Source organism: Lipophrys pholis (assembly GCF_963383615.2).
Source record: "Lipophrys pholis genome assembly, chromosome: 5".
Taxonomy (NCBI): domain Eukaryota; kingdom Metazoa; phylum Chordata; class Actinopteri; order Blenniiformes; family Blenniidae; genus Lipophrys; species Lipophrys pholis.
In genome coordinates, this window is record NC_137628.1 from 24,960,358 (window position 1) to 24,986,116 (window position 25,759).

Below are 25,759 nucleotides of genomic sequence, written 5' to 3' on the forward strand. Positions count from 1 at the left end.
CACTTTAATTTCCTTCAAATAAACTATTTTCACTTCCACCACTTAACATAAAAATGACATTTGAATGTCTGAAATAAACAGCCGAGTCCTTTCTGCAAAGTTTCCAATATTGCAAGAGCCAACAAACAAACACAGACACAGACACACGTCAACATCAAAAGCACTGAGGCAGAGTGAATACTATAACTTTCTCAGTTTTTTATTGGCTGAAGGAAGAGACCCACACTCAGCAGTTTTATATCTCGGTGGTATCTTCTGGGTGGATAAGGCAAAACCTGCTCTCTGACTCTGTTTGTGTTTCTCTTTGTGTGGATGTGAGGACTGTGGGGTGTTAATCCCTGGCTTTTTCTCCAAATTCAGAGCATTACCAAAAAAACACACAATGCACCCATATGTACACTCCTATTTGGAGATCAAAAAGGACTCCTCAAAGGATACGTTTTTGGAGAGTAAATGACAGGACGATTGTCAAAAAACAGAGAAAACCATAAATAAATGAAAACACAAGGCTTTTGTGTGGGTTTTTTGTGAGCATCTGGTATCAAACATACTCACACCTTGCGGATAAAAGTCATGACAGAAAAATTACAGCAACAATCAGTTAAACCCCGTACAAGAGGAAAAGCTGTTTCTTGCTGGTCTCCAATGGTTACAGTTTGACTGACAGCTGTAGGTGAGAGGTAAACTATAGAGACCAGCAGTCAAATGGACAATGGAAGTCTCACTCGGGCTGACGCACAGATAAAAACATCTTACACTGTCTGATCTTCAAAGACAGAAGACTGAGGAGCAGTCATGTTGAAATGGTTCAAAGGTGTTTCTAAATTATTGAAGAGCTCTGGGTCTTCCGATGACGTGAGAGCTAACCAGTGAGCTTGATAATTGGGTGAGGAAAATGTAGTTTGCGTAAAAGAGTGTTCAAAACAATTCTAATTCGACGAGTTATTAATCAACACAAACAACACAAAAAACCTCAAGACCTCCGCATCATGATGGAGGGCATTTCAAGAGGAAATACTGCTCGGATTCCAGCCATGAGGTGCTATCAAAAGTGCTATCTGAACATATATAATAAACCAGTGGTGATATAATATACACAGCAGTAGGAGCAGTGCTGAACCGGGCCAGCTGACTGAGGCTACACCACCGTCTGAGCTAAGGGCATTGTGAGGGATGGATACTGGGAGGCAGACATGAATCATGTGTCTGGGAATTACGTCCACAACATTTAATATAGTAGGAGTGTATTTCTGTTCAGAGCCATGTGGTCCCAGCAAGGCCTAGACAGGGAAAACAAATCTGTAATGGGAGTACAATTGAATCAGGTGTCTGGTCCTCTTAAGGAAATTAAGTTGTCGCAGGAGCAGGGCCACTTAATGAGAGGCAGGCTCGTGGACAGTGACGAATGGAGGGTGACATTGGCAAGAGTGTGAGGCCGCCACAATATCTGCATTTGGACTGGTGATGATTTTTCATCCATGAACTCCCTCCCACCCCCCCACCCCCCTCCACCACTCTCCTTCTATCCCCCTCAAACACACACAGGCCCACGTACACACAACACCACCTCTCTTCAGACCCTCGTATTTTCACGGCTTCATTGGGGACACATTTGCTCCCTGTGCGATGCTAGCTATTTATTTGCCCATATATTCATGGGAAAGATGACAGCTAATAAAGAGGGAGAATCTTCTTTCCATGTGCTCTTACTTGCAACTGGCCGTTATTCGATTTTGATAGATGTCTTCCTGTTGTCACAGTCACGTTCGCGAAAGGCACACAGCATGGCCTCTGGTATGAACGGAGATGTACAATACTATTTATAGCTGGAAGAAGGTCAATTTTAATAAAGGTAGTGTAATGTTTATTTTTATTACATAATTTGATTTGGTCCATTATTACCAATATGTATATAAATGCACCATGGACACCTTCTCTTCTCGATCGCCATGCATAAAATATTAATGGACAATTATGACTTTGTTATAATATAATTTCAACTGCGATGATAGGAAATTGCCATTGTCTGTTAGTTGGAAAATTACATACTAAATTATACATGTTTTTTTTCAAGATATTAAAGTGTGGTTTCAAAAGGTGTATTTTGTCACCATGCTTAGTTTACATTTATGTCACAACTTAATATATTAAGTTTGACTCTGCACACCTCTGTTGTGATTTTGTCGCTAATTATGTCAAAATATTTTTTTTCAAGCTTTCAGGAAAAGTAGAGGCCTGTAATGTATCTTAACAAAACACTCACACATCCTTTGTTTTACTGGACCACATTGACATACATTGAGCAGAGGACAGGTATTGCATCCCATCTGTAAGCCCGGTAGATCAAATTAGTCACTTTAGACGTTGCGTTACTCTCCAGTGTGAGTCAGTTGATTGTCACTGTTGATCGTTCTTGTTGGTAATTGTGTGAAAAGGAAAAAAATTTAAATAAAATACCCAACGTTCATTTTTATGAACAATTGTAGTTTTGATGGTTTTGTTCCAACACTGATACTTACACGACTTGTCAATGCTGTTGACTTCACACTTTAGCCGACTTTAAATACCATGCACCTCTCTCTTATTTCTATTGATCAAAACATCAACATATCATACCTTTCTGTTCTCTCAAATGTAAACTTGGTATGCAAAACTAGATTTGCTTCAGAACTATTAAAATGCAGACCCATGTTCAACTTGTGAGTGAAAAGCTCAGCAATCTGTCACCTAACTGAATTACCCTGACATCAAGAGATATTGCCACTAAACATGGGGACATGGAAATTTCTGACAAGGAAACGTAGACTTGAAGGAGGAGATGCTCTCATTCCCATGTGCTCCAGTATCCTTTATAGTGTCTAAAATCATTTTCAAATGGAACATCTTAGGTTTGATCCTCTAACGCTTTGTGCCCACTCATTAAGGAATCATTGGTTAAGGACAAACACAGGAACAATAGTCTTTGATTATCTCCAGTTACACTATTTCTTTGTAGGTTTCCCTCTCAATATTCAAGTGGGTTTCTGCATTTTTAGCAGATACAGCAGATACAGGAGCATCTACAATGCTAATTGACTACCATCATCCACATGTATTACAAACAGGCATGGCTAATACCTGACACAGAGGCGACCCATGTTGAGTAATTCTCCTTGATAACTGACCTGGGATGATCTCCTGTATGCATAATGGCAGCGCTTGGAAACAGCTATAGTGTGTTGGTGATCAATGTCTGTCCTTTCATCACTGTAATTGTGGGGCCTGAGAATGGCAGAGTAGCCAAGGCTACCGCTGTGCGGTGCCCACCGGAATGAGTGGCCACTCATGTATGCCTTTTATAGTTACACTCCATCCATCCATCCAGACAAGACTTGGGCTTAGATTTAGTTACGTGGATGGAGGCAGCACTGCAACAAAAATCATTGCGAAGTGTGGTGGATTTGTTGGATTCGGCGAGGCTTCAACACCCCTCTTCTCCTGCTCCATCACTCCCAGCTGACTGGGTATGAATAATTGACCCCATAGTCTGGGCCCCAGCTCATTACTGGGGGAAGTGTCGGTCTGGTTTGTGATGCTATGAGGGAAGGTGCGAGTGCCCACCATCCGGCTTGGTTTTCCCCTCTACCTCTGACCACACACTAGTCCTTCATCTTTAATGGCCTGTGCCGTGATCGGACATCCAGCTTCTCCAACCTTCCAGCCTTGCCCACTTCATCAAGAAGGTGAATGGTTGGGCAGTAACACATCTTCTGCCAGAGAGGAGTTTTTCAAGAATTCTTAAGAATTCTCTTGTGAATTTAAGGAGTTTTGGGCAGGATTATCAGAGGGGGCAGGGGTAGGCGGGGGAGCGAACACTGACATCCTCGAAAGTTCTGTGGAAAGTTTTCAGGTACACACTCAAACTAGAGGAAAACTATTCATGGTCTGAAGGTGAGTGCTCCACTTGCATGGTGTCGTGCCTGTTTTGACACAGAAGTTGTAAAAGTCACCCGAAGTAAAGTTGCACGGAGCAAAGTAGTGCAGCCATGAAAAAAAACAAAAAAAACCCACACACAAGAAAAACAACTAATTCATAGCACATCACAATGAAACTTAACTCTAAAAAAAACGTCATGTCAGGCAAAAGTAAAGTTTATTCTGCCTGAGCTGCTGCTCAACAGATGACTCATTTCTCCCTGCAACGCGGTGAATCTGACACATCTCCATCTGCGCAGGAGGGACAGATAAGGCCGGGGAGTGAAGCCACTGAAAGCTGGCGAGGAAAACAATAGCTGATGAGAGGCCCTGCAATACATCAATCAGACAAGTCTGTCAGCTCAGCTCCCCGCCGAGAGATCCATGGGAAGCAAAAGAGGGACCACACAAAACACAGATCCTGCAAATGAGAAGCCTCAGTATGGATTGTTGCGTGATGAGCAGCCAGACCGGATGGAGGCGAGGGGTGGATGATGAACACGTCGAGGTCACGGCTACAAGACCATGAACGCAGCTTATTGGCAACATACATTAAATAAGATGAATGAAGTATTTTATTCTATTATCTCTTATCTAATAACTGCATCTCTTTGTTCCAGTTATAGCTGATACGGTAGAAGATATTTTTGTTCTTCAATGGTATTCAAATCACGTAACTATTTAAAAAAAAAGATTCATACATTTCGCATCTCTTGTAGATATACAAGACATAATTTTTGACACAAACAGTAAAGTGCGCAAACAATGATGCCTCTCTGGTAAATGTTACCCTGTAGGCCAGTTTGCTGCCTCTTATATTTACAACCATCAGGCAAAAGTGCATCTCTCAAACATTAACTGAGGACATGCCCAAACTGCATATTCACACTGAGCCTGCATAATGGCATGTATTATTATAATCAATCACTCCACGACCAGTGGTCTGAATAAATACGGAAAATAAAACATTGGTACATTGACCCCTTGAGGTTGTGAAAAAAAAACATGCTCGCCTCTTTAAGTCATGCGAATAATGTGACATTTTTCATATCAAAGGAAAACTTCTTAAGAAGGATGCTCGAGAGACAACTGGCTGGGTCATCAAGAGACTGGTGTTTCTTTGCCGCCTTGCAACAACAGGAAGCTTCTGTTCCTCTTCAGCATGACCACAACCATTGCCTGAATAGGTTTGCTTGTCTGAACTTGAACGATGTCCTGTGGAGAGTTTGATCACCAATATGAAGCAACGTTTTGTGGGTCTCCATTTTGTTGTTATCCAGAACATTCACACGAGGACGCACAACGGTAAGTGCAGGTGGTGGCCACGTGCAGAGAAATTTAAAATGTGCCAACAAAGGCGAGGAACAGGAAGACTGCTGGCGAGTAAACATAGATGCAGACAATACTCCTTTTCAACTCTTCAAGACATGGAGCGACGGGTTTAAAGTGAAACACTGAACGCAAAAAAAAAGTTGCTCATTCTTGAAAGGTTTATTTGGATGTTTTTATCATTTTTAGTGTGAGAAATTCTGCTCCAGAAAGCTTTTGATGAAAATATTTTGCAGCATTGTCAGAGAAACTGTACTCAGGCTTTTAAATGTGCAATAAAAACACATCTAAATAATAACTACCCTTCATGAGACTTGACAGTTAAGATAACAGATACATTGATCACCTTTTATTTCCCCTTTACTGCATTTTACAGGTGCTGGTCTGGTGGTTAGTGACACACACTCCAACAAAAACAGAAAAATACCTTAAAATGCAACTCAGCTATTAACTGTTATTGCCTGTTGTGTTAATGTGTTAATATGTAACCACATTTTAGGAAAAAACGAGCTGTGCACAAAATGCTCATTTGAATACTGTTTGCGTTTGATGTCACTCATGGTGTTATTCCCATACTCTATTTGCGTAATTGTGCAAATTAGCTCGATTCATACAGGATCATACTAATCAGGCCCTGGGTGTCTCCAAAACTGCTGTTCTTGAGATTTGTCTCCAGTCTGCATTGATCAGTGTCCGTCATGCTGAAGGAGAAGCTGGTGACATTTTCATGAGCAGCTAATGCTTATTGCTGCTTTCAGGGGTGGTGGAGTGAAAGGTGGTCTCTCAATCCAACAGACAACGTATGAGCCAGAATACACCATGCATTAATGTTTGTTCTGTATGGGGACTGCACCTCCCAATATTACGGCTGATCGGTGTCGGTCTGGTATTGAGTGTATTTTCATTTTCAAGTCAGCAGTACACATCTAATAATATCTGGGGACAAATGTGCAGGTGTGCAAAAAAACAACAACACCATAACTCGAAAACGAGTGAATTTGTTTCCAAGCATCACACCCAAAATTCAGAACACGTTCAGTACAAAATGTGTGAGTGGGACAAGTTTCAGTTCACAGAAACAAAGAAGAAGAGAGAGGTGTCTTACCCACAATGTGGATGAAAGAGATTATCAGAGCCGTTCCTGGTTGTTTCATTGGTCGCAGGCAGCCAAGGATTCTGGAGGAGAATATCGCAGAGCTGTCACTGTGTTTTCAGGGAGGGAGAGATATTGTTTGAACTGGGAGTAAACGCTGTGAAAATGGTGGAGCTGGCATATTTACACCCTGGGTCTGCACAGGGGGATTACATGCAACGTTTTTATGTCACCCTCTTGACAGCATCATCTAATGGAGGTTTTGAAGGCTCCCCCTCATTAGTTGAATTGGGGCTGCATTTAACACAGCTTTGAGTTTATAAAGACAATGGCTGCCAAACCTCAAGGCCTTTAGTTAACAACAAAGGAGAGGGTAACAATCAAAGTACCATGTTCTGTTTTTGCCAAAAACTTGAGTGAAAAGTTGCCAGCATGGAAAGAAAACAACAAGACTTTACATGACAACTGGAGGGCAGTGAAATAATCTAAATGCTAGAAGTGAGAATTGTTTTTATTTATTTTATTGGATTAAAAATCTAAAAACTAAAATATCACAGAGAATATTGGTTTTATTACAACTAAGATGAGTTGACATAGACAAATGTCTTGTGCTGCTCACTGAATAGACTTAAATCTTAATCAAGAAATGATCTCAAAACATTTTCCCAGGAATCACACCCAGCCATTCATCCATCCTCTATACGAAAATGTCCATCTCAGAGTTGTGGAGTGTTGGAGCCAATTCCAGCTGAATATGAGTGAAGGCAGTGCATATCCTGGACAGGTTGTCAGTCCATCACTGGGCAAACACAGGGGGGTGGGGGGGTTGGAGGGGGGCGGCATAACACATACTCCAACTTAGGAGCAAATCTGCAACATACAGAAAGGCCCTCTGTCCAACCCGGACTATAACCACTATAAAGCTACAGTTCGAACCACAACACCGCTGTTTATTTTAATTTATAGTGATAATACAATAGACAAACTATTGCATTTAGGAAAACCTAAGCGGGAGACTAGATTTCATTTCTAAGTACTACTTGATGATATGATCAATTCTGCCAAACAATTGTCACTGAAACACTGTTTTAAAAGGGCCAGCGAGTCAGAATTTGGTAAAAGAAAACCAAGAACAAAGCAACGATTCAGTATTTTGTTTGATGATCAAAGAGAAAATTAGGCAAAAAATACATCATCAGCCCTTTTGTCTTTATTTGCTCTCGCCTCAAAAGTAACAGAACAACCTGCTTGTGTTACAACCTCGCCTGCGCTGACGTTTAGTCACAGCAAAGTATTTACCCACCAATTACCCACAGATTCCCTTCCTCCTCTTGCAGCTGAGCAGCTCCCATAACAGGGAACAAACAATAACAACAGTGAAGGCTCCTCGGCAAGAGGAGACACAGTATAATGCAGGCAGACACCAGAAAGAGGGGAGTGGAAAGAACTTGTACTGATCGAGACGAAATTGAACTTGATTAAAAAGCAAACAAAACAAACCCCCGACCAAACACAAACACTCTGCACACTTTGTGAATGGGCCTGCACGTTGCTTTTCGAACACTCCTGAGGAGGAGAGATGAAAAAGACAACTGTTTAAAGGGAGAGATCTTTTGCTGTTTGGCTGACATATTTACACAATTATATGCAGGATCCAAAGCTGCGCAGCCGACATTTCTCCCTCTCGGCAAGTCACAAGAAGTTTAGCTTTTTTATCCCTCCTATCTTTCTTTACTTTTGTGTCAGGTTGATTATGACACTGATCAACTTGTGAAATTAGAAGCGTGTCTTAACGACATAAAGGCTTGGATGAGCTGTAATTTCCTGCTTCTCAATTCAGACAAAACAAAAGTTATTATATTTGGCCCAAAACATCTGAGAAAGAAAATATCTAAATAGTAAGTTTGGATGGCATTATTTGACATATTCAAAATACTTCTTTCAACTCATGCCACTCTTAACAACCAGGATCCATCATATTTTTAGATTAGATTAAATTAGATACGACTTTATTAATTTCACATGAGGAAATTTGATCATCACAGCAGCTCCACATAATACGTGGAACTGTTAATTCCATATTACCCACAAGAACACTTTGCTCTCAGAATGCTGGTTTCCTGGAGGTTCCTTGGTTTTTTAAATGTAAAAGCAGAGCTTTCAGCTTTCACGCTCCTCTCATGTAGAACCAACTACCAGTTTCAATTTAGAGAAGCTGGCACAGTCTCAGCTTCTAAGGTTAGGCTTAAGACTTTTCTTTTTAACACGGTTTATAGTTAGAACTGGGTCAGGCTAATCTGGAGCATTTTCTAGTGAAGCTGCTGTAGGTTAAAGCTGCTGAGAGACCTACACTGAGCTTCTTTTCTTTCTCACTCTTACATGTCAATAACATTTCTCTCTCTTTCTCTTTCTCTCTCTGTCTCTGTCTTTCCCTCTCTCTTTCTCTCTCTTCCTGCAGGATCTCTGACAGCAGAACTGAAAGATCTGTGGTCTGGGTCTCCTGTTCTCATCCATGTACAGCAAGTGGATCTCTGTCTGCAGAATTGAGTGGAGAACCCCAACCTCCTAACCTGAACTAGTTTTGAATCCTTCCCCACAATCTGTCTGTATGTGCTTTCTTTTTCACTCCTTCTATCCCCTTACCCCAACCGGAGCAGCAGAAAGATGCCACCCCTGAGTCTGGTTTTTCTTTCTTCCCAGTGTCGCTTATGCTTGCTCATGTGGAATTGTTGGGTTTCTCTCACTAAAAGTGCCTTGAAATGACTGTGTTGAATTAGGCGCCATACAAAGAAAATTGAAAATTTTAATTGAATTGAATAAAAGTGTGTGACATAGATTTGAGCAGTAATGCCATCTGGCAGAACGGTGTCATCATTTTTCCGGATGGAGTTATACTCGCTTTCCCCTCACTCAATTAATCGTGACGTCTTAAAATATAAGTTTGATTGAATATTTTCAAAAGACGGGGCTCAGGATTACAGCCCTACTAATTATTTTATTTACAATGTGAACCACAATAAACTAAAATCTTCCTGTAGTTTCTTATTGACTCCTACAAGATGATTAAAGTGTCATACCTTTCTGTGTTCAGTCATCATATTTACAGTCTGATATGTCGCAAGCTCATAATGAAAGAGTCAACGTAATAAAAGTACAATAAAATGCATGGCATGAGATATAATGCTATAGGCAATTAAATTCAGCCGCACAAAAAGGACCACACAGCCCTTATACATATTCACTCTCCCACTGAAATCCGAAGGAATTGCCAAGTCATCTTCCATGTCTCTGAGGCATTCACTTACAATGGCACTTTTATCATATGCTTATCAGTGGTGGCCCCTCTCTTATAGAGCTCGATCTTTTGGCCCCTCAATCACGGAGCATATTACTCCTCTGTCAGAGCAAAGCACTTCCTAACGACAGGGAAGCCAGCTGGGACCGAGGAGAGGGCAGGAGGCACAGGCATTAACATAATAATCCAACCACGCTCCCACAGGCCCTAGGGCCAGAACGCATATTAGGTAGGCCCCCCTTGTGAAGGTCCTCCCAGAGAAATAAGGCTGCTTTATGGTGAGGCTGTCAACCTGTGGCAAAAACAAGGATTTACCTGAGCTAATTGTTGGCTGGTTAAAAAGAAGAAAAAAAGAAAAAGAAAAGGGAGGGTGGTAACCAAAGCAGAAGGTGTCTTGAGCAGCACACATGTCAACAGTGATCTTGCTACATGCACAAATAGGCTAAGTGTTGGGTAATGTGAGGTATAACTTAACCTACTTCTGAATATCTCATGATGGATTAAAGAGAATAAGTAAAATTGTTTCTTTCTCTCTCTCTCTCTCTCTCTCTCTCTCTCTCTCTGTGCGCTTGCTTTGTTGCCTTCTACATCACATTGCAACACAACATAACCCAGTAGCCTGACACATATTTCTGAGTATAGGAAGCATCTCCTCGCCTCCTCATATTTACTGAAGTGAAATACGGAGAGACATAGGCTTTGAGGACAACAGAGACCGAGAGGGGAGAGAATAAGGGGGTTGGGTGTTGGTTCCGCAGCCTTCCCTGTGGCATAAACTGGGGAGTGTTTGCAGCATGCACTGAGGCCTATGATCCTTTGCACTGGGGTCCCATGGTACCTTGTGTGGCCTGCACATCCCTAACCACAAGAGACACTTGCTATCATTGCGTCAAAGCCGTCATAATAAAGCCAAGCAGATATATTGCACTGCTTACGCCTGGAGACACAACAACAAAAAAGCCAGCACACCAGCAACAAGAGGAAGAGTGGAAAAAAAAGACTGAAGTTCAGCTATTCAGAGAAACTTCAGCTTCACCCAATTCAGAGTCACATCCACTGGCAGAAAGAAAAAGGGTTCCCATGGAGAAGAGAGCCAGTAAGTAATGCATTAGGAAACCTGCAGCCAAGAGCGGTGAGGAGCATTTTTGTATGAAAGCCTGTCTAGAAGAGTCTGACTGTCAAAGCACCTCTAATGCGAATGTCCCACTGACTGTTACAGTGAGAATGTCAGTCGCTGGTTGGGGTCCTTGACTGAAGACTCTCACTAACAGTTCACTCACAGTAGCACCTCAGTGGCACGAGAGAGGCAGCTGAAAAAGCAGGAGAGGACTGAAGCGAAAAAGGACCTCCACAAATCATTTTGATCCAGAGACAAGGTAAGAGAGGGGCATACCTCCCCCAGCCCCCGCCGCATGAAACGACAACTCTCTAATTGGTGGAAAGGGCAGCCTGTCCGTGGCCGTGTGTGCTCTTAGATCTCTCCCAGGACAGCCGAGGCAACGTGCCAATTACTGCCAATTGTTGGCCTGTGGTTGAGATGTGGACAGTTGTCCACATGGAATAAGAGTGAAGGCCTGAAAAAAGCTGCTGCTGATGTTAATATCATATAACAGCAAAGAAAATACGATACCAGCAGTGCACAAACTTTCAACATTATTTTTTATTTTTATTATTTAGCATGTTCATTTCAAACCTTGAAAAACATAAATTCAGTACAATTGACTTCTTTCCTGCAGATACGCAGAGCATAGGCGGCTGCCTCAAGCCAGGTGTTCTTAACACCACCAATCTGAGCACATGCTTTTAACAGCCCAAAAATAGCTCCTGTTTAGCAGGGCCAGCAGACTATTATTGGGGTCTTCTTGACGGAAGCTGAACATATACTTGCTTCATCCATTATCCATTAGCCGCCCATCATGGTATAGGTCAGAGCCAGAGCGCAACCTCTTGGAGCAGTCACACAGCAGCAAGGAATAACGGGCCTTTACAACTACTCACCCACAGCTCATAACAAGAAAGCCAAGAAAGCCTTGCAAAGAGGAGGGAAAACAGTCATAATTCTTGTTCAACTAAAAATCACTATAATGCTCTTTAATTGTGTAGGCAAAAATCTTTTCAAAAGAGCATGGTAATTTTACCCTGTTAAATTATTCAGCGCACATTAATAACGGTTGGGGCCGTAGTGGACGAGAGCGGCTGTTTTAGGAGTGATGAGCTGCCGGAGCTGGGAGACAGGATCTCACTAAGGCAGTTTTAAGCCTCGTTTTAAACTTACATTTTCAAGTAAACGACTTTTTAAAAAAAATGACCTGGAGTAACCCTGAATACTGGTACAGGGCTTTAAATATACTCATAAAAGGCATTTTACTGTGGACCAACTGCACCAGGCGAAGTTTAATGCGAGCAGAAACGGACAAATTAACAACCCTCTGATTTCTTTTGGTCTCTGTGTTAGTTGAGTGCATATTTTAACCCGCGTAATGAGGGTCAGTTTTGGTGTAGCATTGGAGATCATGCACGGCTTGATTAGCTTCGTTTGACTAAAATACAGTCTGTTGTGTTAGGTGAACTGCACCATACCTTAGGAAACCCAAATGGAAAAGAATTACATGGCATCATTAAAAGGCAGAAACAATAGGAGGGGGCAACACAGCTCAATAGAAAATTCTCTTTTTTGTTGGTTGTTCATTTGCACGCTCGCTACAGCGAGAGACACAGCAGAATAACATATGGAAAGAGAAAAGGTCATGATGAAGATCTGATGAGGGGAAGTGATCACGATATACTATGAAGGATGACATCCAGCAGATAGTACATTCAAGAGAGCAATGCAAATCAGAATTTGCATGAACCATGCACTCGCAAAGGTAATATACATAATTGGGGGAAGGGTACTGAGGGTGGGGGGATTCTCCACCAGATACGGACATGAAGCAACACTTTCTTTACTTAATAATTAATATCATTCTGTGTGCACACACACACACACACACACACACACACACACACACACACACACACACACACACACACACACACACACACACACACACACACACACGCACACACACTGCATCAGACACACATCATCCATCCATTGAACAATGACTTTTAAGTACAACAGAACATAGTGAGCCAGACAAAATAAGCACAAATGTGTTTGAGATGAAATACACTTCCTCCATCATAACATGTAAGTTACAAAAAAAGCAAGCAACAAAGCCTTCCCTAAGCAGAGAGAACTTAAACCATTCTCCTCACTTCAAAGACAGGGATCTACTCTAAATATTTGTGTATTAAACATAACACACAAAGATGGTATAAATGGAGAGCACTAAAAGAAGTGCAGGGCCTGCAGGAGAAAACAACATGGAACTGCAATGCTTCTTAATGTCAGTTCGACTAACACAAACATCCATGGTGAAAAACAAGCCAAGGCTTCAAGTGTTGTTGAACGTATAAATCAGCACGACTCAGGAGCATGGGGGCTGCAGTTCAGAAATGTGCTAGGAATGCTTGTACATTCATGTAACACAGGTAGCTCACCTTGGCTTTAAGATTTATTATTAGTATCTCTTTTCCATAAATAAATAAATAAATAAATAAATAAATAAATAAATAAATAAATAAATAAATAAATAAATAAATAAATAAATAAATAAATAAATAAATAATAAATAAATAAATAAATAAATAAATAAATAAATAGATAGATAGATAAATAGATAAATAGATAAATGATAATAAATACTTATACAGAAAAGTCAAAAACGCAATTGGAACACCTTAATCATATCAGCTCATTGTCAATATCTACAGCTTTCGAGGTATGCATCAAGGACCAGTGTAAGAAGGCGTCAGGCAGCACGATTAACTCTAAATAAGCTGACTCGTACACAGTCTGTTTATTGAGGCGAGTCAGGGGGTGTTCTGAGCCTCAGAACTGCATTTAAAGCTGATCTGGCTCCTTCAGACAGCGCTGCATCCGACTTCCTGTTGTTGACTCGCACTTGCCACAGAAAAAAAAAAATTGCTGCTGCAGCCTTAGACAACCTACAGCACTTTGTATGCCGAAAGAAAAGAGTTAATTAGAAATACAAATTCTCCCAGATTGTTATTAATGGGAACTGTAGAGTAAGCAACACATATTTTGTGCCCATAAGTAATTCTCAGGTATCTTTGATCTGTGGCCCACAGCGGATGCTGCTGCGTGCCGCTGTCTGGCTTCTGGGATTCTGCCAGCGCCAGACATCTGGCTACTTTGTTATCATTGGCTGATCTGCTCCCGGGAGGCCACTCTTGTGACACCAGGCAGAGAGTGTCCTGGCAAGGAAAATTATCAGCACATTTTGAGTGGATTAGAGTTCCAAAGTGGTCTTCAAATCTCTACAGGGGTCTAGTGAGCCATGCTCTACTGGGGGTTCCTCAGGGCTCTGTTTTGACACCACTGTTGATTTGAAAGGCAACGAGGCTATGGCTCCCACTGTTGCATCACAGGTTTCAGGCTACATCTTAGGACGTGAAAGAAAAGGCCCCAATTATGATCCGTCAGATGTAGAAGAAGGAAAATGCATTAAAGACTTCCCTTGATTAGTGTGGAGATTCTGCATGGCAGAGATGTTTGTACCAGAGCAGTGTATGTCGTTCAGACTCCAGTTTCATGCCTGGCACAAAATTATTAAGCTTGCATTAGTTTTTCCTGACTAATGCAGTTTTGTTGTTCTTTGCTTTCAGCAGCTCAGAATTTTTCCTGCTCATAATACCTTTGCCTTAAGCTTTTTTGATACGAAGGCAGGTAAATACGCCTCCATCTCAGAGGTTGTGTCTGACAATCTGTCACACAAAACACTTAGAGGTCAAAGAAAGGAATGCTGCCTAAGCAGTGGCTCAGTGCAGGAGAGAAAAAAAAAAAAAAAAGCCATGATGTGACAACCTGAACCTTATTCACAGGATTGATTGAGGTATCGTGTCTTCTCTCCTTTTTCTCTTGGCGTTTCCATTTGTGAATACAAAGCTGCGGTGACCCATAAATATTACATGGTGTGGAGATGCAAAGCAGGAATTAATGACTGGTTTTGTGTGTGTGTGTGTGTGTGTGTGTGTGTGTGTGTGTGTGTGTGTGTGAGAGAGAGAGAGAGAGAGAGAGAGAAGGGGGGGGGGGGGGCATCCCAATGGGATTCTGCTTAGACAGGCGGGCATGGTGAGGGTGTGGTCTTTATCTCTGTCTCTCTGACACACAATGTCGACACTTTTATTTTCCTACACGTATCCACTGGGATGCAAGATTTTTGGCCTGTGTGCTAAGCTGCCTGTCAGTGACTCCACTACTTGTTCACTCACTTTTGAAACGTCTACTTATTTTCTGCACAAATGGTGGACTGCTGCTTCAATAACACTGTGGTGTTAGTTGACTATTCAATCAGATAATTAACAGATTTTTTTCACTCTTTGGTGAAATATCCACCGAAAACATAATAAGTTGACACTTTCATTTTCTTTCAGCTATGAATGGAAAGTGTTCAATGAATGTCACATTGTTGGCCTTTACAGTTTTCAGGAGTCACTCAGAAGGGTCATCATAAACACATCAATGAATACGCAGCTCACATGTCAAACTGCTAAATATTATTTCAATTAGTGTGCACAAACTTAAGACCTCCACTGGCGATCAAGCAACTTTTTCTCTCATATTTGAGTTCGCCAAATGTTTTATTAAACTGATCAACAGATGATAAGACCGCAATATTTTTGAATCATCCACGAATTCAACATTTCTCCTCATTTCTGAGTATTGGCTGCCATTCAATTGGTTCAAGCTGATTTCCTAAAACAACCAAGATTCAAATTAAACAAGGACTTATGGAAAATCTTGATGACATAATTTAGTATTTACTGAAAAGAGTATTTACTTGTGAGTTTATGCATAACCATACTCTCTGTCATGTATAGCCTCACACATCAGTTTACGCTTACAAAACACACAAAACAAGACTTGATTACTTGTTTCGCTCCAAATGGTGCAGTGAAAGCTAACATGTCACCAGGCCTCTCGGAAGTAATGACAAGGTAGTTATGTGAGGATGAGAGAGAGAGAGAGAGAGAGAGAGAGAGAGAGAGAGAGAGAGAGAGAGAGAGAGAGAGAGAGAGAGAGAGAGAGAGAGAGAGAGAGAGAGATTGGCTTTTCCTCCCTGCTTAGCATGATGAATCGGTTGAGGAGGGGCCACTTGACACCTGTCACCTAACCAGCCAGGCACAATTACCTCCAGGGGGAGGACGGGGGACTTGCTAGGGAGTTGCGCATAGCTCCCAGTGAAATAGAGGAGTGTTTGAAGATCATTAGTGTTACAGGCCCTGTCTTCGTGGCCCTGTCCAACCTCATGTATGGCTCGCTTTGATCACGCCACTGCGTTTTTGTCAATAGTATGGGTACACCGCATAAATTATAAAGTTATACACACAAAGTCAGCAGGTAAAATGCCACAATCAATTTCATGTTTCGGCCGCAGATGGGCAAGCCGACTGCGGGTAATGAGCGTCATCGTCAGTCTGCGGCCAATAATGTGTGGTGGCCGAGCTCTCGTGTCGCTATCATGTTCAAGCCAATAGCTTCGCAGAATGACACTCACATGTTTCACATGCAGCAAAAGAAACACTGGTGGAGCTGCTCTGGAAATACCAAGGTCTCCATTTATATCTTAAGTATCTTAATCAGTATCTTAATTCCTGCTTTTTTTTCCCGAGAGAAAGCAACTCGGTGAATGTCATTGCTGACTATGTGTATGATTGTGTATCTTTCGTCCAAGACTGTATGACCGGGGAGCTTCAGGGGAATTACTTTTCTAAACATATACATTATTATATTAAAACACATTTTAGAATATTTTAAGACATTTTGGAGTTGACTGTGCATCTGCAGCTTGTGATTAAATGTGAGGCAGGTGTGACAAATAATCTGTAGAAAGGACATTACACCGGTAATGTTTTAAGGCTTTAAATAAAATATAATCTACTTCAAATTTTGAGTCATTATAAATAATAAATGCTGCCACATAAAGGTATAGCTTTCACATATGCACTTCTTAAATTTACATGGGAATGTAAAGACAGACAACAAAAACTTGAATTCCTTGGCAGGAAAAAAAAAAAAAAAAGATATATGTACAGTATAGGATGGATTCATGATTAAAAAGTAGTGATGATTTCCAAGATGACAGATGCTCTGATGTCACACACCGTAGCATCCTCCGTTAGTATGGTGTTTTGCATCGCACTGCAGCGCTTTCGATATAGGAAAATGATCATTATAGCTGATGAGGCAAGGGGCTTTGAATGATGACAGTGTGACAGCAGAGAGCTTTTTAATTTGTCGGATCAGATTGTGACACGCTCCATCACAGGACGGAGGAAATCTTTTCATTTGTGCAGAAGAAGAGGGGAAAGGAGGTCAATTAGCATCAACCATTAGACAACCCGGTGACAAGCGATATATTACGTGCGTGGGACAGTCAAACTAATGAGAGAGACGCAGCAGAAATGTTCATCCAGGATGGACAGAATCTTACAATCATCCCACTACATTAATCACTGGTATAACACTTGACATATGAAATCTTTATAGTCACATCCTGTGAGATGCTGCTCCTCACATACACTGCCTTTCTCACCGGAGACTTTATTGTCATACGAGGTCAGTTTTACTCAAAGGAACATCTGTCATGTCAAATCTTATCCTACAGAACCAAGAACATCAATGATGCATCGCGTGCATGCAGCTCATGGTAATTTATGATATTTCATGCATAGTTCAATAAGAACTTTCCGGTGAGTTTTGTCCTGTTATTTTAGATTGATCACTCGTACCTGGCCAACATTGCAGGATATTTTTCCGGATGTGAGAATGACCATATTGTTTTGAAGATCACAAAGGCCCTCCACCCATATGACTTTTGCCAACAGCAGCATGAGAGAAAGGATCTCATTTTATCAAAAGAGACAATCTCAAAGCTGGTCTTTTTTTTTCTTTCTTCCTTTGCCAGGCAGGCTTTATTTGACTGGCTGTCAGGTATAACTCGCCTCTCCTGATATTGATCTGAAGTACCTAAAGGTATGTGACATCATTATGAGGCTTGACCTTATCATCTGCTGCCCTGCAGCCTATAGGCACGGCTGGGCCAGAATCTAATGTGTCTCCCCCAAAGGTTGGTACCCGGTGCGTAATAGGGAAATTTGTGGTGGTATTATTTGTTTTCCTGACCTCCTGGCCTAAGGTTGACTTCACATCTACACCAGGTTAGCTGGTTCTGCCATGGAGGAGTTAACATTGGAGAGGAATACTGCCGGTACTTGTACGGAGAATGTTGAAGGCATTATCTAATTCTTCTAACCGCATACTAAATACAAACCTGTGTGAGACATAGTTAAATTTTCATTAATCAATCAATCGTAAGTTTGAATGAGAAATAAGAACATTGAAGCTAACAAGCCTTATCCCTCAGGAGTCATTGGAGACCAGAAAACAGCGCTAAGACAGGATGCAGTCCACCTTTTCACATACACCGTGACAAATAATGCAAAATCAGCCCGTGTGTTCGATTGTTTCCCAAAGTGTTTTTCACACATTCTTTAAAGCAATATTATGTCAGTATCATGTTTGAAACTTCTTTTACTGCCCCCAAGTGGCCCAAAATGAATTTACCACAGCTTTTGCTTAGAATTCAATGAAATGCATTTCCACAATTGTCTTCTTGTTTCTATGGGCCTCGCTGCTTGTCTATTTCTTGATCTGTGTCAAATTATTGTCAAAAAGGTTCCTATTATTGGAGGGTTCGCGTAAGAACATCCCTCCTTTTCTCATCCTGTGAAACAGAGAAGGATATCTGATCACTCATTCTGCACTGGAGAGCTTTTCCTCATTTCTCATCCAATAGAAATGCGGATGAAGCTTTGTGGGGCGTCTAATCTGCACCAATAGCTTCAGAGTTTGGCTCTAAGTGTGGTGATGCGTAACACATATTAGCTGACTGGAAACTGAAAATATCTCTCAAAATTTGTTTCGTTCATAACGATTTTATCTTAATTGTATAAATCCATGAATGCAAATATCAATCTAACTTTGTTTCACTGTCCTTAAAAAGATTGGAGGAAACCACCTTAGGTTTCAACATAGGTTGTGGTAAAAGAGTTTTGCAATAATTTAACACAAAGATGCAGTTGAAACCTTTATCGAACAGTTTCAGAGCTCTTTTTTCAAATTGATCTGAAAAGATTATTGTGTTCAGATTGTTGTGATTATTATGGGTTTTTGATTGGGTTTAGTAGCTTTTGTTCATTGTTGAAATCAACTTCTATATCACACTGTCACAAACTTGTCCGCACCAGATAATCTACTCTATATTGCAGGACGCTCACACATTAGCTATCTTTACAACAACTTTTGGAAAACAATGCGAAACCGTAAATAAAACCTTTTAAATCAGTGTACACAAGATAACTTTACTGTCTCTCGACTGACGCTGCTCGTATGCAGCACTGTGGAGAGATCAAATAAAAACCATCACACACTGCATGCCAGTTGAGCTACACTTTTTCCAACCGCTTTCATTATCTCAAGTGGGGAGCCACTTGTTCCATCTGCGAGCTGCAGTACAGTGTGTGGCATTTAGTAAATCCTGGAGGCTTCTACCTTTTGTTGTATGCATTTAAACAACACATTAAAGCCCAAATGTTCCTTGTGGAGCCTGTCACATTTCCCAGGTAAAGCAGATGAATAAATAAAGCTGCGCCGTTAGTGACTGAAACACCCCCTTCTTTGTGTGATTTGCTGTTGCCTTGAGTTAGATACTGATCTCTTTCTAGACCCTCTCCCAACAAGCATTGACCTTCTGCTCCGACATGTAAAGAGCTCACCGAGATCAGAAAAGGGAGGGGGAAAGCTGTGAATAAAGGCATCACGACTGCGAGCAGCCAAGAGACTTCATCCACTTCACTCCACACTCCTCTCCTCTCAGTCTCGCTCCATCTCTGTGTTCAGCCGAGGAGCGGAGATACCTTGTTGGCGGCACAAAGGAGCGGCTCTGTAATAAAAACAGCTGTCTCGGGTGGTCTTGGTGTAATTGGGATTGTTAACGTGGAGAGCTCCTGAGGGAGGCTGAGAGGAGTATGTCTTTGTGTAAAGCACACAGACACCTCTGCAGCACTTCTTGATTCGGATGTGAGTAAGATGGTGAGAAGAGGGAAAAAAAAAAAAAAAAAAAAAAAAAAGCAAACAAGTCACCTGAGTTATCTCAAGCCTTGCTGTATGTGCTCTCTATTTTACTTTGGCTTTACTTTTATTTTTAGACAGAGCAGCTTTATTTATACATAGCAAAGAGCCTTGAAGTGCCGCAAATCTTTTTTTTTTTTTTTTTTTTTGCACAAATCCACTGAGGGTTTGTGTTTTTAAAGGCAAGGTAGGACACCTCTTCTTATGATAGCAACATGATCTCCAATTACAGGGATGGTGTAATGACATAAATCAGGGCAAAAAGTAGCTAAAAGGGGGGGAGGATGGGTGCAAGCAGTTCTTCACTGAAAGGTTTATTTTCTATGTTAAACATTTGTTAAAAAGTGGGGAACAAAGTAAAATGTCTTCCCGATATCACGGGTTAAAATCACTTGTTTCATTTTTGCTAAGAAAGAAAAAAGCATAAAATAAAATGATGCATTATTTCAAACTCCATTGACTTCTCAAATGTCTGAAATTGCCATTTAATTATATTTTCTGTTTGCCATGGCGGACCCTCAAAGGTGATTCTGTTACACAGCCTGACAGTGTGTCCTCCCTCAAACGTGAGAAAGCTGTTGGCATAGGAAGTAAAAGCCTGGGGTAGGTGAACACACTCGCTAAAGTGTTGAAAGTGTACTTCAAAGTCAATTGCTTGGGAGAAGCTGAGGCTGATTTATTTGACTTAAGATATACTTTTTGTGTGTTTCATTGTGGATGAAAATTTCATACACCGATTTAGAGGTGGTGAAATATAAATGATTCCTTTAAAGTTTCATCATAAATCAGTCTGTCGGTATATGTGAGCAGACACTGATTGCTCCTTGATGTCTCCTGAGCCTGATCTCTGTCTCCTGATGTCTGGAGGTGGCTCCAACAGCGCCTGTTGCCCCGCTGAGGCGGAACAACATATTTCTACAGCTGGATGGCTCTCTGGCACTGTAAAAAAAAAAAAAAAACACAACAACAACAACAAAAAAACTGCAACACCGACAGGCTTGTTGTCGCGGGGACGGGGGCATACGAGACATATATGTGTGTAAAAAAAAGAAAAAAAAGAAAGGAGGATGAAAACAAAAAAAAAAAAAAAAAAACGCACGCACGGAGCTGACGTCCTGTCGCGCACACAGACCCTCCGATCAGGGAGCGCGCGACTATACCGCCGCGTTAACGCTGCCTGCGCACCAACATCAGTGGTCTCGGTTGAAATGCTTCCAGAGGTTTATAGAAGCTGTGGTCACATACCAGGGCGGCGATATGTGGGCTGTGATGAGAAGAATCCCTTTGTTTTTACAGCAGTGAAACGTCCAGGGAGTTTAAAGAGATTATTCCAACAATGAGCGACGTTTCACACCTGTTTGTCGATAAAAAATGTGTCACGTTGTCGTGTGTGTGCGTGTGTGTAAAAAAAAAAAAGATTTTTTATTTTTATTTTTTTAAAGCCACAATTTGATACTTTTGTTAACCGTCTATATGCACACTCACACTGTTAACAAGGACCATATTAAACAAACCAGACATCCCTTGTTAATTACATCGTGATTAAATGTTTTAATTACGTTCCCGATAATGTGCCTTAATTGGTGGAGAGATAAGATAATAGTCCGCTATGACAAGTGGATAGATTTACAATTAAACTGGGCTCATTACTTAAAAAATATATATTTTCCTGCGTACAAATTCTAAGGGACATTATACAACTTGTTTAAAGTAGTTTGCAATTTCCTCGCTCAGGTTTCCGTTTTGTTTGTACACGTTATCATCAAGATTGTAAAATCGTAAAACGGGTTAAATGTGGGTGATAAAATATTTCTTAAATTGAAATATTACCATAATAATCCCAACAAGTTCCTGATGCAATTCGGTTTGTTATATTTTTTTCTTCCAAAAAAACCCTTTTTCTACCTAATAAAATAACTTTAAAAACATTTTTTACAATAATAATTTGACATGTAAACGGGTGAATTGGAGCGCTGGTAATTTCCCCGCTCCCTCAGGGATTTGACTAGAAGTTTCTTTTTTTATTATTATTTTCTATTTACAATATCCTGTGATAGAATATTGTTGCTCTGAAAAACGGGACTCAGAAAGTCTTGGAGCGTCATTAGACGTGTTGTTTGGTAACGAGGTGTTTGGTGATGAAGTAGAGTCATTTGAAATAAATGCCTTGTTGCTGACTGCCCATGCGCAGAGTCCCCAGCGGCGGCAGCGGTGGTGGTGGTGGTGGAGGAGGAGGAGGTGGTGGTGTGGCTAATGAAGAATAATAAATCATGAAAGGGTTTTTCAGGTGCGGTTGAAAAAGAGTGTGTATGTGAGACGGTGAGAGAGCTGTGGACTGAGAGGGAGGGAGGGTGTGTGTGTGTGTGTGTGTGTGTGTGTGTGTGTGTGTGTGTGTGTGTGTGTGTGTGTGTGAGAGAGAGAGAGAGAGAGAGCGAGAGAGAGAGAGAGAGAGAGCGAGAGAGAGAGAGAGAGAGAGAGGCGGAGAGAGACTCAGTCTGCCCTTCGCCTCAGAGCAGAGGCAGTTCGGGTCCCCGCAGCATTCAACCTAGTCGAAGAGAAACAGCACAGAGACTGTCACCGCCATCACTTCTCACTTACGGTCATTTTTTTTAGACGGAAACTTTTTCTGACCAAAAAAAAAAAAAAAGAGAGCAAACAGGTCAACGAAAGCGACAGCTGTTTCAAACTTGAAGTGTTTTGGAAATCCTAAGAGACGGAGAGACCATTTTTTTAATTTTTTTTTTCCTTGCGTCGTCTAGGAGGAGCTTTGCCCAAAAAAAAAAAAAAAAAAAAAAAATCCAAGGCAAAAAAAATTTATATATTTGTACAGTTAAACGAGGTGGCTGCAGCAGGAGGAGTGAGGACAGAAAGTATTTTTGAACAAGTCCACAAAAGAAGAGGTTTCGGCTGCGCTCCGCTGCATGGTCGGGTCGCTGTCTGGTATTTCATTTGGCCAACAAGACGCGACAGCTCCAAAGTTCCGCGCGTAATAATAAATAGATGTGATTCAGAGTTTGGACGCCCGTCTTCAGCCGACACTTTATTCGACAGTGACTCGAGATTCCTGCGAAGCAATTGGGCTTCAACTCCCGACCAAGGAGGCGGAGTCTTAACTTATTAAAAGGAACTTGCCGAGGCTTGGACGCCCGCAAATATGATGATGATGTCTCTGAACAGCAAGCAGCCTTTTGCTATGGCTCACGCCAGCTTGCCCGAACCCAAGTACTCGTTGCATTCCTCTTCATCCTCCACCCTGACTTCCAATGCACCTTCATCCTGCTCGTCCTCCCGACACAGCAGCACCATCATCAGCAGCAGCGGCAGCAGCTCGGAGGCGATGCGCAGAGCCTGTCTCCCAACCCCACCGGTACGTATTCTGCATAATCACTGCTTAAAGGCACATTTTGACAGCCCACTTTTTTTTTTTTTTTTTTGCTTGATGTTTTTTTCATGTCTGCGCAGCAAATCACCCAACACCTCCATGTTTTTTTTTTTCCTCTGCTCAACTTATGTATTCAGTCGGCTTTGCCTTTCGTATTAATTTTTATGACCTGGGATGTTGCATGTGTCTTGTTTTGTGTGCTCCTTTTTAGGATTTCTTTTTTTTCACATTCTGGAAATGTTTTAAACCGAGGAGTGGTGGGAGAATTCCCTGCTGACAGTTATGTGTGCATTCTATTTGCAATTGCAGAGCAATATATTCGGAGGCTTGGATGAGAGTTTGTTGGCCCGGGCTGAAGCTCTAGCGGCGGTGGATATAGTATCGCAGAACAAGAGCCACCACCACCCTCCACATCACAGTCCCTTCAAGCCGGACGCGACCTACCACACCATGAACACTCTCCCCTGCACGTCGTCTTCCTCCTCCTCCTCGGTGCCTATTTCTCATCCGTCCGCCTTGTCTGGCCACCACCACCATCACCACCACCACCACCACCACCAGCCGCACCAGGCACTGGAGGGGGACCTGCTGGACCACATCACCCCGGGACTGGCACTGGGAGCCATGGCAGGGCCGGATGGCTCGGTGGTTTCCACGCCTGCGCACCCTGCCCACATGGCGGGCATGAACCACATGCACCAGGCAGCCATCAACATGGCTCATGCCCACGGGCTACCGCCGCACATGGGCATGAGCGACGTGGACGCCGATCCCAGGGACTTGGAAGCCTTCGCGGAGAGGTTTAAGCAGAGACGGATCAAACTCGGGGTTACCCAGGCGGACGTAGGGTCAGCTTTAGCCAGCCTCAAGATTCCTGGGGTGGGCTCCCTCAGCCAAAGCACCATCTGCCGATTCGAGTCCCTCACGCTCTCCCACAACAACATGATCGCTTTGAAGCCCATCCTGCAAGCGTGGCTAGAAGAAGCCGAGAAATCGCACAGGGAGAAACTTAATAAACCCGAGTTGTTCAACGGCGCGGAGAAAAAGAGGAAGCGCACGTCGATAGCCGCGCCGGAGAAGAGATCACTGGAGGCCTATTTTGCCATTCAGCCGCGTCCCTCCTCGGAGAAAATCGCAGCCATCGCAGAGAAGCTGGACCTGAAAAAGAACGTGGTGCGGGTCTGGTTTTGCAACCAGCGGCAGAAACAGAAACGAATGAAATACTCTGCATGCGTCTGAGCCCCGCTTCCAATCACCACCCCCTTCCAAACAAACAAACAAACAAAAAGAGACTTGGAACTGTTTAGAGACGATTTGTATCATATTTCCTATCTCACATCCTTTTTTCAATCATCAATGACTTTGAACTTCGAAAAATTCCTTAAAAAAAAAAGAAAAAACTGAACAATGACTGAAAAAAACAAACCCACAGTCACGTCTTTTGACTCGCTGAGAGGGAGACGTGGAGTCAAGTAAAGCGTCGTTTGACAGAGCAAGTAAGACCACTGTTTCCACACTTACTATGCTTCACCTTTCTAATGCCAACGCTGTGTGACTAACAGGACTCTATGCTTTAATTTTTACTCAGCATTAATTTACAATGGTGACCATAGTTTGAGCCCTGTGAAAATCGCCTGTTTTTTCTTTTGTTTTGTTTTTTTAATTTTAATTATTTACACACAGCGAGGCCGTTTAACTCAAAGCACTTGGTTGGTGTTAATATTTCTGGCTTATAGAATAAGCTACAATTTTCCCTTCGCGTCTATGGCAATGCAGTCTGACATTTATTCAGGGTCCATGAGGGGATTAAGAGGACAACACACTTGGTCTTGAAAGCTAATATTAGATTACTGCCAAATAACCTTCTGTAAATTAATAATTTACCTGTCACACACTTCATTTTGTGTCTAAATGTGTAATTAATTTAACTTATTTTGTTCAAATGTGTGATCGAAGCCAGGGATCTATTTTACAGATGCCCGGGTTTTGGAGTAAGGTGTATGGTTATGATTAGGCCTCAGTTATGTTACGTGATCGAGACAGTGACTCACTTTTAAAGATTTTACAAATTTTTGCAATTTAGAAAATATGATTTGAAGCCGGCTACCCTAAGTTTACAATCCAGCGTGGCCGGTGTCTTATGAAGTATTTATCGAGTGAGGTCATGTTTACTTCATTATATATTTATTGGGATTCCCCCCCTCCTCGTTTTGCCTGAGAAAATCAAATTCTGACAGCAAGTAAAGCGTGTTGTCCTTGTTCAAAGGAAAACGACTGAGAAATACACAAATTTTAACAATTTCTAACGTTTGAGATGGTACAATCGAGATATATATGAGATAATATTCTCTTTTTAAATTATTTTATGTATGCTTTCTGCTATTTATTTGTATAAATATACGCGCATCATACTGAAGTCGTTGCTTGTTAAATCACCTTGTTTAA

General features: G+C 41.7%; 1 protein-coding gene across 1 annotated transcript; it reads left to right on the top strand.

Moving 5' to 3' along the window:
• The first annotated feature begins 22,449 nt into the window (after positions 1 to 22,449).
• On the top strand, positions 22,450 to 24,697 carry pou4f2 (POU class 4 homeobox 2). Its single transcript, XM_080463111.1, has 2 exons — positions 22,450 to 23,299; positions 23,624 to 24,697. Exons 1-2 carry the CDS (start codon positions 23,087 to 23,089, stop codon positions 24,551 to 24,553), a joined length of 1,143 nt encoding a protein of 380 aa, XP_080319237.1. The 5' UTR covers positions 22,450 to 23,086; the 3' UTR covers positions 24,554 to 24,697.
• Positions 24,698 to 25,759: the final 1,062 nt, after the last annotated feature.

Coding starts and splice junctions, on each gene's coding strand:
- pou4f2 (XM_080463111.1), top strand. CDS start 23,087: ATGATGATGATGTCTCTGAACAGCAAGCAGCCTTTTGCTATGGCTCAC. Junction 23,300..23,623: donor CCTGTCTCCCAACCCCACCG/GTACGTATTCTG, acceptor TTGCAATTGCAG/AGCAATATATTCGGAGGCTT.